Here is a 14,720-nt window from a genome sequence, read left to right on the forward strand (position 1 = left end):
TAATAATTTTTTTTCAGATAACCAAAAATCAATTGGTACTTTCACTTCCTCAATTAGTTGTGCGAGCCCGGCGTTCCGTTCCTCTCACGTGTTCATTGGTGGAGTCGTCTCGCGTCACTACTTGCGCAGATACTTGTTTTCGTTCATCTGCTCCACAGATAGCTGGGACAGACTGTATCTGTAAGACAGCATTTCCATGTTCTGGCCACCTTCCAGCGAAGCTAATCACGGGGCGATCATTTCAACGCGCATCGGCAACTTGTTAAAGAAAAGGAGGTCCGACTCCTGGCACCTGGTTATCGCGGCAGGCGGCGTTAATGAGGCTTGAAATGTCCTGCTCATCGATTCTTCATGTGAAGGCTCGCGGGCCGGCGGACGCCTACACTCGCGCGCTTGATTCATCATTCCATTAGAGTACTCCAATCTTTTGCGTGAGTAACGTGGACGGGCGGGGCTAATGTTATATCTGCCACCGGCGCTCTCCACGTGTCGATGAACAGGAAGCGTCCTTTGTTGAATTTTTCACCTCTGGAAGGTCGCCGTGTGATCTCGTTGCAGTCCGTTCCCAGCTGACCGACCGGATTCTCGTAACACGCGAGGTTCGATTCCAGGTATCGCCTTGACAGAGAGAGAGAAGAAGTTGTGCATTCAGAAATGGAATTGTGTATAGTGTGACCTTCTCGTTACGTGCATGAAACTGTTTTCCCTTCCTTTTATTTTTCTTGCAAGACGGATTTAGAATCGATGGTTCTGTCTTCTAGAGTTTGAAGTGAAGGAGGCGAGGTGGGATGTCGATTCGTCACTTTCTGGAACTAAAGGTCAACAACATGTTTGAAGTCTATTTTGGTTTCTCTAACAGTACTTTACGTCTCATATATTTCCGCTATTCCTCTTCATTTGGAAGAATAGGCTTTTCCATTGCTGATTATTTTCTACGTTTTTTAAGTGTTCGTAACTGGTTTCTCTTTTTTGGATGGTTCAGTTTTCAAATCTTTTATTTCCTATTCCTCTTATCTATTTCGTCTCCACTTCTCTCTTTCTCTGTATGTCTCCCGCTTTTCGTTCTCTCTGTATCTATCTCTTCCTTCCCTCTCTTTGTTTCCCTAGCTTTTCCTTATCTTTGTATGTCTCACTTTGTTCTCTATGAGTCCATTTCTTCTCTCAGTCTCCCTACATCTCTCACATCAATTTCTCTCTTTCTCTGTTGTCCCACTACGATCTCCGTGTATCTATCTCTTCTTCCTCTCTCTACACATCCTTCGCTTTCTTCTCCTGTCTCTCATTCACTCTTTTCCTGGTTCTTTCTGTACCCCCTTCTCTATATGTCTCACTTCGTTCTCTATGTCTATCTCTTCTTCCCCTCTATATACATCTCTCGCTTTCCTCTTTTTTCTGTTTCTCTTGCTTCTCCTCTATATTTTCTTTGTCTCACTTCGTCCTCTATGCATCTCCTCTCTCTTTCTCTCTACTTCTTTCCCTTCCCCTATCTCTCTTTCTCTGTGTACCTCACTTCGTTCGCCATGTATCTCTTTTTTCTCTTCATCTCTCTCTCTCTCTACATCTCTGGCTTCTTCCTCCTTTTCTCTCACCTCTCCTCTCTCTTTCTCTGTCTCACTTCGTTCTCTCTGCATCTTTATCTTCTGTTCCTCTGTCTCTCTCTCTCGCTTCCCCCTTTCTCTTTCTCTGTATGTCTCACTTCGTTCTCTATGCGTCTATATCATCTTTGCCTGTCTATCTCTCAAGATGCCGCGTTCTTGAAACGAGCTGTAACGTTTCATCACAAGTTACAAAGGAGAAATCTGAGAATTCTTCTCTTATCACCGGAGATCCAAGAAAGACAAGAAAAGCTGCAAAATCTTATGAAACGACTGTTATGAGAGTGAAAACAAAATGAAAGATGCTTTACAGAAAAAGAATTGAAGGCTCTATTTTTTGCACGGCCCTCTATCGACCACTTAAAGAATTACGAAGAAAGGACTTTTTCAACTGCTTCCTTAGTCAAATATTCATGAATCGCGAGAAGATTTGCAGTAAGCAGAACCTGGCTACACTGTTCCTTGTCTCATCTTCTTTATCTTTGTTGTAAGAATTAGATTATAGCGCTAGAGAAAAATTAAAATATTTGCAGACAGGTGTGGCAATTGCGAAAATAATGAACAATCTCCTTAGCGACTAGTTGGATTTGAAAATAACAGCTCTATCTAGGAATTGAAAAATAATTTATGACTAGCATCTGTTCTGTTACATAAAGAAAGCTTGTAAATGTTTTATATACAGCGTGCAAGTAACTTTTAAGTGAAGATGTGTTTATAATCAATTATTTAGTGGATTTCTCCGGTATTAAAAGACGCTTGTACGGAAGATTCTTCTATGAATAACTCGGCATGTAAGTACTGCATGGCGAATAAACACAGAAGTGCAATTTTTTTTGTACAGTGGAGTACACACATATTACTCGGCAATTGCCCATGGCTATTTTTGCTTATACTGGTGTAGAGGTTGCCAGGAGCTTATTCAGTTTTCTGTTTCAATTCCTCAAGCTCTCATTCCGTAAATAACGAACAATTTGTTTCGTCATACTTATGCAACCCATTCTGCAGGTACAGTCACCGGCAATAAAAATGAGACACTTAGATCCTCAAATACTCGCTTCTCTGCAAGGAGTTATGTGTGTTGCCTAACTCTACGGCGGTAAGTATATTTTAATAGTACATTTTCAATGACAAGTTCTGTCACGGCCGTAGAGTTAGGTAGCACACATAACACTATTTTTATTGCCGGTGAGTGTACAATCGAAAATCTTCTTGCATAAAGATACTATAGTGTGTGTGAAAAGTCGCCCACCATAACACTGCAATATCCACATTGCGCTTTGTAACATATCAAAACCTTGTCATTTGAGATATCTTAGAATTTATAGACGGCGCAGGGCAAGGTGTATATTCCTTAAATTTCCTAATCGTCGTAAAATTATCGTTGTGGTGAATTGAGAACTTTCGTAGTTATTGTCCTGGTTTGGGTTCCAAACAACACATCTTGTAAGGAAGACTTGGTGTATATAAATATACAGGGTGTCCCATAATGATGGGACACATTTTGATTTTAAGTTACAAGAGACTGGGCACTCGCCCATTTTTAAAATGTATTGTATTTCATAGTCTGACTTTGGGAGCTAATGTTGGTATTCTCTTCAAGTCATTGATCCTTCATGATGTTGCCGTGGACGCCAACAGATATTCCATATGTTATGGAAGCATTTTTCACCAGAAGCTTGATCGTCACAGGCCAAAGACGATTCGGACAGCATTTCCAGAAGCTACGTCAGTGGAAGTATTCGGAGACACCACATAGCTAGGCCATATTAGCTGATGTGCTACTCCACGGCATAGCGAGGATCACACAGAGACCGACAGTGTTCTGGCTGATGTGGGGATCATCTAAGGGAGGTGATATTCAAAACTTGAACAGTGAAAAAAACCTGCTGTACCATTATTCTTAATTACGCATTCTCCTTAATAAATGTGATACTTCCGGTCCTAGATAATTGCGATTAAAATGTCTCCCATCATTATGGGACACCCTATATATTATCGATAACATAAAGAAGTAAATTCATGTATGGCACAAAAGTTCCGAATGTTTCTCTTTTCATGACCTGCCTAACTTTTTCCTTCCTTTTTCTTGCAGATATTCTTCACGGCTGTAGGCGTTGAGCTACGCCTCATGCTGATGCGATGTGTCCTTTCAACGAAGTTCAAAGGAAACCTTTGTAATCATCGTGTCACCTCCACACCACAGGCTCTTGTGTAAGTATACGAGGGTTGTTCGATAAATAAGTGGTCTGAATACTCTATAAAAGATATACAGTGAACTCTTTTTAAATCGAACTTGGATAATTCGAACAGAAGCTTATTCTCCTTGAAATTACTGTTAAAATCAATATTAAAAATTCATATGCAATTCGAATTTGGGAACCTCTTATCTGGTTAATTGGAAGGCAGCTATCCAGAGAGAACCATAGGGATGAGATAGTTTCTATTTGATAGTATGCAGCCTCCCCAGCTTAATGAACAGGAAAAGCAGGGACCTAGCCTTGAAGAAGTTAAGAGTGCCATTGAGAAGCTGAAAAACAATAGAGCGCCAGGATCTGACAAAATAACAGCAGAGATGATGAAACTTCACGGAAGGGATTTCTTGAGAAGCATTCAAAATCTACTAGATAAAATATGGAAGGATGAAGAAATCCCATCACAATGGGAAGAAGGTATAATATACCCCATATATAAGAAGGGGGATCGCCTACAAACAGAAAACTATAGAGGCATCAGCAAACTTAACACCGGATACAAAATTCTCTCTAATATACTTTTCCGAAGGCTCTCCCCGTATGTAAACAAAATAATAGGTGACTACCAATGTGGCTTTAGAGAGGGAAAATCAACCTCAGACCACATACATACTGTAGAGATATGGAGACTATTAGACCGAGAAAACCTCGTCATGTTAATATTCACACTTGTTTATTTCCTGAACTTGTCCGACCAGCGAGTGATCTCAAGAATGCGCTAGCTTGTAACTTCCGTAAAACAAGGAACTGGAAAGGCAAACGCGTGGATCTAAAAAGGATCTACCGCGTTTGAAAGGTTTAACAACCTTTCGACGCCTAGAATGATAAAAGCAAGCTCCTACCCGGAGCTCGCTCTCTTTTGGATTCTGACACTCATCGACGCTACATGGATAACTAGTCCGATTACTCTACAACACGTTACACTGCTAACTACGACGATGGAACACGGAGTTACCGCTGCCTAGCATGCTACAAGGCGCAAGGGATCGCTTGGCTTGGTGAACTGAGGATCGCTGGATAGAACCTTGGAACTGTCACGATTCGGTCTGCATGCTACAAGGCGCAAGGGATCGCTTGGCTTGGTGAACTGAGGATCGCTGGATAGAACCTTGGAACTGTCACGATTCGGTCTGCGAGAAGCATTAGGACAAGACAACACACACATCTACCAGGTATGAACAAGCGTGAATAACCTTTTCACCAACTTTCCATATCTCTACCCTCCTACGGAGCAGGTTCAGCCATCAAACATTATTAAGCTCTACCTAAATGTTTAAATGAAACTTCCCTGTGACCTCTCAGAGCCCAGGAAAACGGGCTTACAACAATACAATTAGACAGATATGCGCAAAGACAAAAGAATTTGGAATAAATACATATCACCTCTATATAGATTTTAAATCTGCGTATGATACCATACGAAGGAACGAGCTGATTGAAGCCATGAGGGAATTCAACATCCCACAGAAATTAGTAAATCTAGTAGAAGAGACTCTAAAAAACGTGCGATGTAGAGTACAAATAAGAAATCAGCTATCTCAAGAATTCGAAACAAAACAAGGATTGCGTCAAGGAGATGCCCTGTCATGTATGCTATTCAATATTGCACTAGAAAAGGCTGTCAGAGAATCAGGCATAGACACTAGAGGAACTATAATAAACAAGTCAGTGCAAATGATGGCATATGCAGATGATGTGGTTATAATAGCTAGAACAACAAGAGCATTGCGTGAAGCTGTAGCTAATCTCCTTACAGCAGCAAAAAAAATGGGGCTTGCAGTAAATGCTGCTAAAACAAAATATATGGAAATAACCAAGGTGCATACTAGTACTACACATCTTGAAGTTAACGGGCTCTCCTTCGAGAGAGTACAGAAATTTAAATATCTTGGTGTGTATATAACAGAAAAAGTAGATTCTCTGACAGAGATTCAACACAGAATAAGTATGGCAAATAGAAGTTACTTTGGACTTGGAAAACATATGAAGTCCCGGTATATCAGAAGGAAAACAAAAGTTAAGCTATACAAAACGTTAATAAGACCTATTTTAATGTATGGATGTGAATCATGGATTATAACTAAGAATGCTGAGACAATGATCGGAAGTTTTGAAAGGAAGATCCTGCGCAGGATCTATGGTCCTATATGTGAAAACGGATTTTGGAGAAGAAGATACAATAATGAACTATATCAACTCTACCAAGATATAGATATTGTGAAGGAAATTAAACTAATACGGTTAAGGTGGCTAGGACATATATACCGAATGCCAGATAACTCGATGTGCAAAAAGATAACGTTTATGCATATGGAGGGCAGGAGAAAAGTAGGAAGACCACCTTTAAGGTGGGTTGATTCGGTAGAAGAGGACCTAAGTATGCTGGGAGTTAGGAGTTGGAGAAGGAAGGCGCTGGATAGAGATGGATGGCGGAAGATTCTGAAGGAGGCCAAGGCCTGTGATGGGCTGTAGTGCCAGAAAAGAAGAAGAAGAAGTATGCAGCCTCAACCGCCCTCTCCTCAATAACATGGGATGTCCTTACCATTGAATGCAACAATCCACCCAAAACATTGAAGTCTTCTCATGCAATTAGAAACGAATTACAATAAAGCATGCACCGAAGTCTACATTCCATGCATTAGGCGAGTGCAAGAAAATCCTTACATCTTAGCATCCAGAGAAGACATATAGTTGGAATCAAAGTTGTCGATTTAGCTCTTAACCCACGTTCAAAACTTAGCATGCGCCGAAGCCTAGTCTCCTTTCCTTAAGCAAAGTCACCTTTCACCTTGGCATCCAGAGAAGACTAATAGTTGGAAACAAAGTTGTCAATTTAGCTCTTCCTGCTCGTTCTAAACTTAAAGTGGTTCCGGCGAGATAACGGACTTGGAAATCCTATTTTAGTCTTTTCCGTCGAAAGCCAAGGAGGGTCACATGAACAGCTGAACCAATCGGCTTTGTCCAGTTGCCGTGGGTAGGGGGGGTGGATCTCGTGGTGTTCTGCGTTAATAAATTTTTCGTTTTTGGTCGTTTTCGAAACAGGTGGCACCCTCATCAAAGCCAGCACGGCGAACCCTAATGGTTGCCGCCACGTAGCAAGGGAGTGGGTCTCCGATTCCCTGCCTCTCCCTGAAATGCGAGCGAAGAGGTCTTGTTGACAGGAAGAGGCGCCGTGTACGGCTAGACAAAAATCAGGCGTATAGCAACCGGTAGCAACACCGCTTTCTCCCCCTTGAACTGGAGGCGGAAAGTCTTGGTTTAGTCAAGTCCATTCTCTCGCCGAAACAATTTTAGCCAGCATCGAAGCCTAGACGATTACACCAAAATACTTTCACCTTAGCATCCAGAGAAGACACATAGTTGGAAACAGAGTTCTCAAATTTAGCTCATCATCCAAGTTACAAATTTTCAAGTTAATAATGTAATTGTTGTAAAGTAACTGCAAAAGTATTATTGATAACGTTACTTCTATTGCAAAAAGTAACTTTGTTGTTACTTTTAAAAGTAACTAGTTACAGGGAAAATTCCTTTAAAAAGTGACTGTTATTTGTAACTGTGTTACAAGTAATTATTTAATTCGAAATATTGTATTATTTACCGGATAAATTTTGATTTGAAAAGTAGCTTACGCGAGCAGCTGTTCTTGGTTTACGGTCATCTCTGACACGGTGTAGCGGCGGATTTTCACGCGAGGTTCGAAGGGGGTTTCGTGCTTGAGGCAAGATAACGGTTGATAACGTTATGTTCATTGCAAAATAGTAACTCTGTTAAAGTTACAGCTGCTTACTTTTAAAAACAGCTAGTTACTGTTAGAATTTCTCAAAAACAGGAGCTGTTACTTGCAACAACTTCGCTCTTAACATACATATCATTTTGTCATTCCTATCCCGACCTGCCACTTTCCTATTCCGATCAGAATCCCCCGAAGAACGTAACGATTTCCTTGTTTTCTTCTTTTTTTTGTCTTCGTCCACGACGACGGCAATTCCGTAGTCTGTGGAAGAATGCGTGTGTCGGCTTGTTTTTGGGTGGTGCAGCTCATTACTTCCCCGCTCACGTCTGGCCCTCCCGGTCGATAGCAACACAAGACTTCGCCGTCTCTGCATTCGGCATGAAAGGTTGGAGGTCGCCGGAGTGCCTTTCGAACGACGAACGTTAGGTTTCAACGCTGTCTTCTTTCTTAGACAAATATCGACGTGGGAAATATATACAGGTGGGGTCCATCACTGAAAATGAGCGGTCATTGGTTCGTGACGAATGACGCCGAATGAAAATTATGTGCGTTTTCGCCATGCCTGTTCCATGAAAAAGGCACGTGCAGACAGAAAATCAAATGCATTCACTTTAAATGCATCGACTGAGACAACCAAGAATGTAATTGTTGGTTTCTTGGTTCGTCTTGATCCGATGCATTTTTATGCATCAAGAGAAAATGAAATGTTAAGATGAATCAAGCGAAATACTGGAATGCTTCTCTACACTTGAGTAGAAAAGTGATGCGTTTTCCTGCATTTATGAATGTCACTGGGCCTTGTAATCAAGGGGTCCCGGGTTCGATACCCGGTGGAGGCACAAGTGGTTCGGATTCCACTTTAAATTGTAGGTCCAGTCCCGATTAGCCTTACTGTGCATAAAATGGACTTAAAACACCAATTTAACCAAAATTCAACCATGAATGTCGCTGCATCAATAGTTCATATGATAGTAAACGATAAAGAGAGGAGATGAGAGACATATAGGGGGAGAAGGTGAGACATAATGAGATAGGGGAGGGAGGAAACAAGAAAGAGAGAGAGAGAGAGAGAGACTGAGGGACAGACAGGGAGAGAGAGAACGAGATAAAGAGGGAGAGACGGGAGGTATGAAAGAGAGGAGAAGGGAGAAACAAAGGGAAAAGAGTTTGGATGAAAGAGAAACAGAAGGGTGAGGGAGAGAGCGCGAGAGGAAGAGGAAACAAGAAAGAGAGACAGAGGAAGAGAAAGAGGGATTGGACGAGAGAGAGAGGCTGGGGAGAGAAGGGATTTCTCTCTTTCGCTTCTCCCCGATGTAGGGAGAGAAGAGCAGTGGCGTGCTGCCCAAGTGGGGTGCTGGGGTCATAACACCTCTGTTTTGGTCCAATTGTCCTTAAAGAATAACGTCAAAGGCAGGTAAAGATGGAAAAATGAAGGCTGACTATTAAAAAAAGTGTACGCAACCCACCCCTTTTCGAAAATCCTGGCCACGCCACTGGAGATGAGAGAGAGAGAGAGAACTAATGTAACAAACTTTATTTCAATTCAATTCAACTCTGGTAAACCAGCTTCTACCGAGAGTAAATATCAATATTTTCCACAAATCCTTACTCAAGTATAATCAAACACTCTAAGGTGCTGTGTTGGGAAATACAGCACAGTAGACAATACAGTGGGTTTCTTAAATCCGAGACGGAAGCCGATGCATCCCCACATCACAGAAGCAGGAACTACTTGTTCAGGGATCTTGAAAAATGCCTCCATTCTCCGTCAGCCGAAGACATGCAATCAGATATCCAGCGGACTGATGCTTTGCAGATGTTTCGGTGTAGATTTTCCATGAGAAACGCCCGGTAGGAGAGAAGGCCATGTGTTCTGAATTTCAGACAAGTATCACTACGCGAGAACCCTTGATATAAGATGGCGTTGTCTTTAAGCTAAAGCGGCAGGAAGAGTGTGGTCTGATGATCAACTTTCCAGCCAGGATCCGGTGGATCAAAGGAACTCCCGACAGAAGCAATTCTACAAGGCTTCTCACCATGTGGTCATGTGCGTCGCTAGAAAATTTTGTAAGGGGTCAGGCTATTGATACAAGTTGAATAGTAACAGCTACTATTACTATTAGTATTATTGTGCTTATGATTAGACTTCGGGTCTCTCCGATGGCGTAGTGGTAACGTCGTCGCCTTGTAATCAAGGGGTTTTGGGTACGATGCCCTGTAGAGGCACAGTGGTTCGGATCCCACTTTACACTTTAGGTCCAGTCCCGATTAGCCTATTTGTGCATGGAGTGGTCTTAAAACAACAATTCAATCAATCAATGCTGATGATTAGACTTAACGAAATATTTCTGTATGTACAGTCCACGGCAATAAAAATGGGATACCTAGATCCTGAAATACTCGCAATATTTCTGTATGTACAGTCCACGGCAATAACAATGGGACGCCTAGATCCTGAAATACTCGCTTGCCTAACTCTAAGGCGGTGATAGAAGTTGTCATTCAAAATTTGTAATTAGAATCCACTAATCGCCGTGGAGTTAGGCAACACATATAACATTTTGCAGGAAAACTAGTATTTCAGGATCTAGGTGTTCCATTTTTATTGCCTGTGACTGTACACTCTAAAAAAATATGCACTTGAGTTGCTATCACGGTGGTAACAGGACAATCCGTTTGATGTTAATGTGAAATTGGCATTTTTGGTGTCTTTTTACACCATTACGTCTTGTTACACCATTGGCCGTAGTGTTTTAACACTAGATCAGGTGTCATGTTACAACAGCAAATTCTCTGGTGTCTTGTTACACTATTGGCTCTCAAATAACACCACGTATAGAGCTTTCACTCCAATTAGGTTGTTACGTGACTTTTTGTGGCAATTCAGTTGCATTTTAGATTGTAGATGTAAACGACTGCTAAAAGTATTAATGACGTCATTCTTGCTTTTCAGATGGAGCAGTATGAGAGTTAGTGACGTCGACGGAGACTGCATACTGCTGTGTCAAAGCGAGGCGTCACGTGTTCCTTCACCGCCGGCGTTATCCCGTACAAAGTTCGCCGCCGTGGTGGCTTTCGTGTTTATGTCCTCCCTCTTCCTAACCTTCCACGTTCTGTACGACAGCGCAATCACCGCCAACGGCCTGTACCTGGACTACTCGGCGGACTTCCCCAGCAGCAGAGTCCGGTTCCCGAGGACCAGCCGTCGCCTCCCGCAGACCATCATCATCGGGGTGAGGAAGTGCGGCACCAGAGCCCTTCTGGAGATGCTCTTCCTGCACCCGCAGATCCAGAAGGCGGCGGGGGAGGTGCACTTCTTCGACAAGGACGACAACTACCACCACGGCCTCGAGTGGTACCGGAAGAAGATGCCGCACTCGTTCAAGGACCAGATCACCATCGAGAAGTCTCCTAGCTACTTCGTGACACCTGAAGTTCCCGAGAGAATACGTGCCATGAACAGCAGCATCAAGCTGCTGCTCATCGTCCGCGAACCGGTCACCAGGGCGATCTCCGACTACACCCAGATCCGCAGTCACGGATCCGGAAGGGGAGCAGCCTCGCATCAGCAGTTCGAGCAGCTGGCCATCAACCCGGACGGGTCCGTCAACATCCAGTATCGACCCATATCCATCTCAATCTACCATCACTTCCTCCAAAAGTGGTTGGACGTTTTCCTGCGCGGCCAGATGCTCATAGTGAACGGTGATCGATTGATCGAAAACCCCGTGGTCGAAATCGAAAAGATCGAGGAGTTCCTGGGCATCGAGAAGAGGATCACCAAGGACAACTTCTACTTCAACAAGACCAAAGGTTTTTACTGCCTGAGGAACGAAACGATGGAAAAGTGCCTGAAGGACAGCAAAGGAAGGAAACATCCGGACGTGAACCCAGCGGTCATTTCGAAGTTGCGTCGTTTCTTTAGTGAACACAACCAAAAATTCTACGAACTGGTCGGTGAAGATTTCGGTTGGCCCGAGCGCTGAACTCCGCCACACCAATATTTAAAACCACCCTTTTTGATCATATTGGTCGCATGATTGTTGTTCCCATGTTGTTATTATGTTCGGTATTACGGCTACTTATATTCCATATTGGAAGTTGTTACTGTTCCTACTGTGTGAGATGCCCTGTGACGTTGCTATTTTTGGAGTTCAATGTCGGCCCTGGAGTGAGGATATCTTTTTTGTAATTGCGCATGCTATTTCTGCAGTTGTGTCATAAGAAATTAAGAAAACAACAGTTTTTTCCCTTTGAATTCAGTTTCGTATTGGAAAGAAAAGAAGCGTTCCATTTCATCAAGAACTTATTAGGTTGATCAATGATACTATATAAATCCTACTGTATTATCTACTGGCATATTTAAATTTCAACATTTTAAAACGAACTATAATTGTATGTGATTTCTGTACACGAGGACATATTGAAATACATATTCAATGTTTGTATTGTGAGCTTCCAACATAGTGCTAATTCCCTTCCATAAAATCACCAAGTTCAACATAAAATTTTCGAACTTTAAAAAAACGGTAACTTTGCTCAATATTCTTTAAAAAAACAAGTTATCCTAGTTTATTTATAGGCGCATCCAGGAATTTTGAAAGGAATGAGGTCAACCGCTGAAATAAACATTTTGAGTGTAATTATAATTACATTCTAGAAAAAAATACAGAGTATAATACAAAATATTTCTGTGGAATCTGTTGCCAAGAATATTCTTTGAAGCACAACAAAATATTTTCTTGTTAAACAAGCTTCTCAAGATAACAAGAAATTTTATTTAACAACAAAGTTTGAAACAATATGTTTGTAATATAGTCTGTTATTTTTTAGTTTAAGGATGCGGAGCGAAATTCAGGGTACTATTTTTTTTCATTCAAACTCCAAGACGACACGAAAAAGGTTCGAATTATCAAAAACATCACATCATTAAAGTAATTCGAAGTTCGAATTAAAGAGAGTCCACTGTAGTTATATTACAGAATTTTCTTCACGATAATGAAATCCAGTAGAGAACCTCTGACCCCCTCATAAACTCTTCTCGGTGCGTTTATTATTCCATTTTATAAAAATACGTACTTCGAAGCAGCTCTCTTAGCACGCATATATGAGCTAGTTGATTCTTGAAAATTAAAAATATAACGTAAAGACAATAGCTTATATGCCTCAGAAATGAACGTTAAATTTATTTTACTTCAGTATCAAGCGTTGATTGCCACAAGCATCACAAGAAGAAAACAAAAAACTTCATTCAACAACAAAGTTTAAAAAATACTTCTTTCTTAAGGTTTAATAACAGCCCATCGAAATAAACCTAACACTAAGACTTTTATTTTGATATCTTCGATTTGTGCAATTCACATATCAACCGGAAAAATGTGGTATTACACAAAGCCGCTGTTAGGAAACGCGGGACTCTTATATTTGAAAACATGAAAATAAAGATAACTTCCATTTAAATTACATTTAAACAACATGGTTATTACTATTGTGTAATTATTACAAATTATGTATGCAACACTGCATAGAATGAAACAAATTTTCTTGCTGACGTTTTTGCTGTTTACTTGATAGTTTCAATACCACGAGTGCATTTTATCATGTTTGTATGCAACAATGCATTACAGATTCATTGTTGCCACCGGCGTATTTTCTTCTGTCAGATAACATGACGTTAGTACTCTGTGGGAAAGAGATCGTGTTAGCAGATAAGCCGACAGGATGAAATCTCTGAAATTAATCCCTGCGCTCAATTTACAGATTGTTTACCGATATTTGAAAATAGTATTTTTTTAAAAGCGCCGTTCTGACTTTCTAAAAACGCATCTTTTTGTCGTCTTTCTCGCCATTTTAGAAATCTGATTCAAATTTACATGTACGGAAGCGCTAGGTCCTGTGCAGTGGCACGTGCAGTACAACCCTAGCAGAGACCCTGGTAATATATCAGGAGTGTTGCAAAATGCAGTTCAATATGGGGCACTCCATGTCAAAATGCCTCTGAATCTCATTTTTTTAAATTAAATGCTGTAACTGTATTCTATCTTGTGAGTGAACAGTGTAAAATTGCCATTTGGATAAAAAATTAAGTATTATACATAATTAACTAAGAAGGTAGAAGGTTTCTGATTTACATTTGTTTTGTATTGTGTCCCACTCGTGACACCAAACAACAATTCACTTATCCTCTATGTTACATTTCCCCTTCAACCCAACTAGAATATTAAAAGGTCAATTACATTCTCTCATTGCCTTAAATAATTGATTTTTCATGATTTCAAAATTCACAGAAATTAAAATAAATATCTTAATAAGTAAAGAGGCAGGGTTTTACCTGTCCTACCCGTGACACAAAATTGTCCACTTGTAGCTATAAATCTGGGAAAGTATTTTCTGGATAGTATTGTTTAATAAACAGTGCTTATTTGATGATTCATTGCACAGAAACTGTACGAAAAATGCTGCTTAAATATCGGTAGTTACTTTAATGTAAAAAATGTATTCTGGGCGTCCCACCTGTGACAATGGAATGTCGCACCCGCGAAAATGGACCATATGTAATTATATCCTCTACCTCAATTGCTTTGGAACTACAGGTGTCACGTCAAGAAAAACATCCACGTCTTCTCATGCAAGTAAAAGAAAACTGATAGTTTATACGGTCTTGCCCAGTAAAAAATATGTGCTATAATAGTACAATGAGCGAAGATAGAAAACTAAATCAGTAGCACTAATTCACTAAATAAGAAAGGAGCATTAATTCATTTAAAGAACACGAGACACGATGTCATATTCATGTCATTATCACTGTTAAATCTATTCAAACACATATCCCTGAAGAGTATTTTTACCCAGGAAATTGTAATGTTATTTGGGTTGTCTATGCACAAGAGGTTGATGGAGGTATTTCAATATTGAACATGAAAGTGCACACAGTTGTATTTTAGTACCCCACTCATTCAATTAAAGTACACAGTGGAAGACAATTTAATCAAGAAACTGATATTTTTCGCTCCATTTTTAGAAGAAGCTTTATTTTTATTAAATGTTCAACATCATGATGCTCTTAAGAAATTCCAAATATATCATCCTTATTGTACTTTTGTAAAATTAACCAAAATATTGTTTTATTAAACAAATTCA

At 40.6% G+C, this 14,720-nt stretch overlaps 1 protein-coding gene across 1 annotated transcript in view; it reads left to right on the forward strand.

Annotated features, from left to right (window-relative positions):
* The window catches only part of Hs3st-A (Heparan sulfate 3-O sulfotransferase-A), a 221,871-nt gene extending 207,368 nt beyond the window's left edge, over positions 1-14,503 (forward strand). Inside the window, exons 2-3 of the mRNA XM_083124758.1 lie at positions 3,688-3,806; positions 10,534-14,503. Coding sequence (XP_082980884.1) covers positions 3,724-3,806; positions 10,534-11,566 — 1,116 coding nt within the window. The 5' untranslated portion in view covers positions 3,688-3,723 and the 3' untranslated portion in view covers positions 11,567-14,503. The remainder of the gene's footprint in view (positions 1-3,687; positions 3,807-10,533) is intronic.
* The last annotated feature ends 217 nt before the right edge of the window (positions 14,504-14,720 follow it).

Source organism: Lepisma saccharinum, chromosome 1 (assembly GCF_977018435.1).
Source record: "Lepisma saccharinum chromosome 1, izLepSacc3.1, whole genome shotgun sequence".
Lineage (NCBI taxonomy): Eukaryota > Metazoa > Arthropoda > Insecta > Zygentoma > Lepismatidae > Lepisma > Lepisma saccharinum.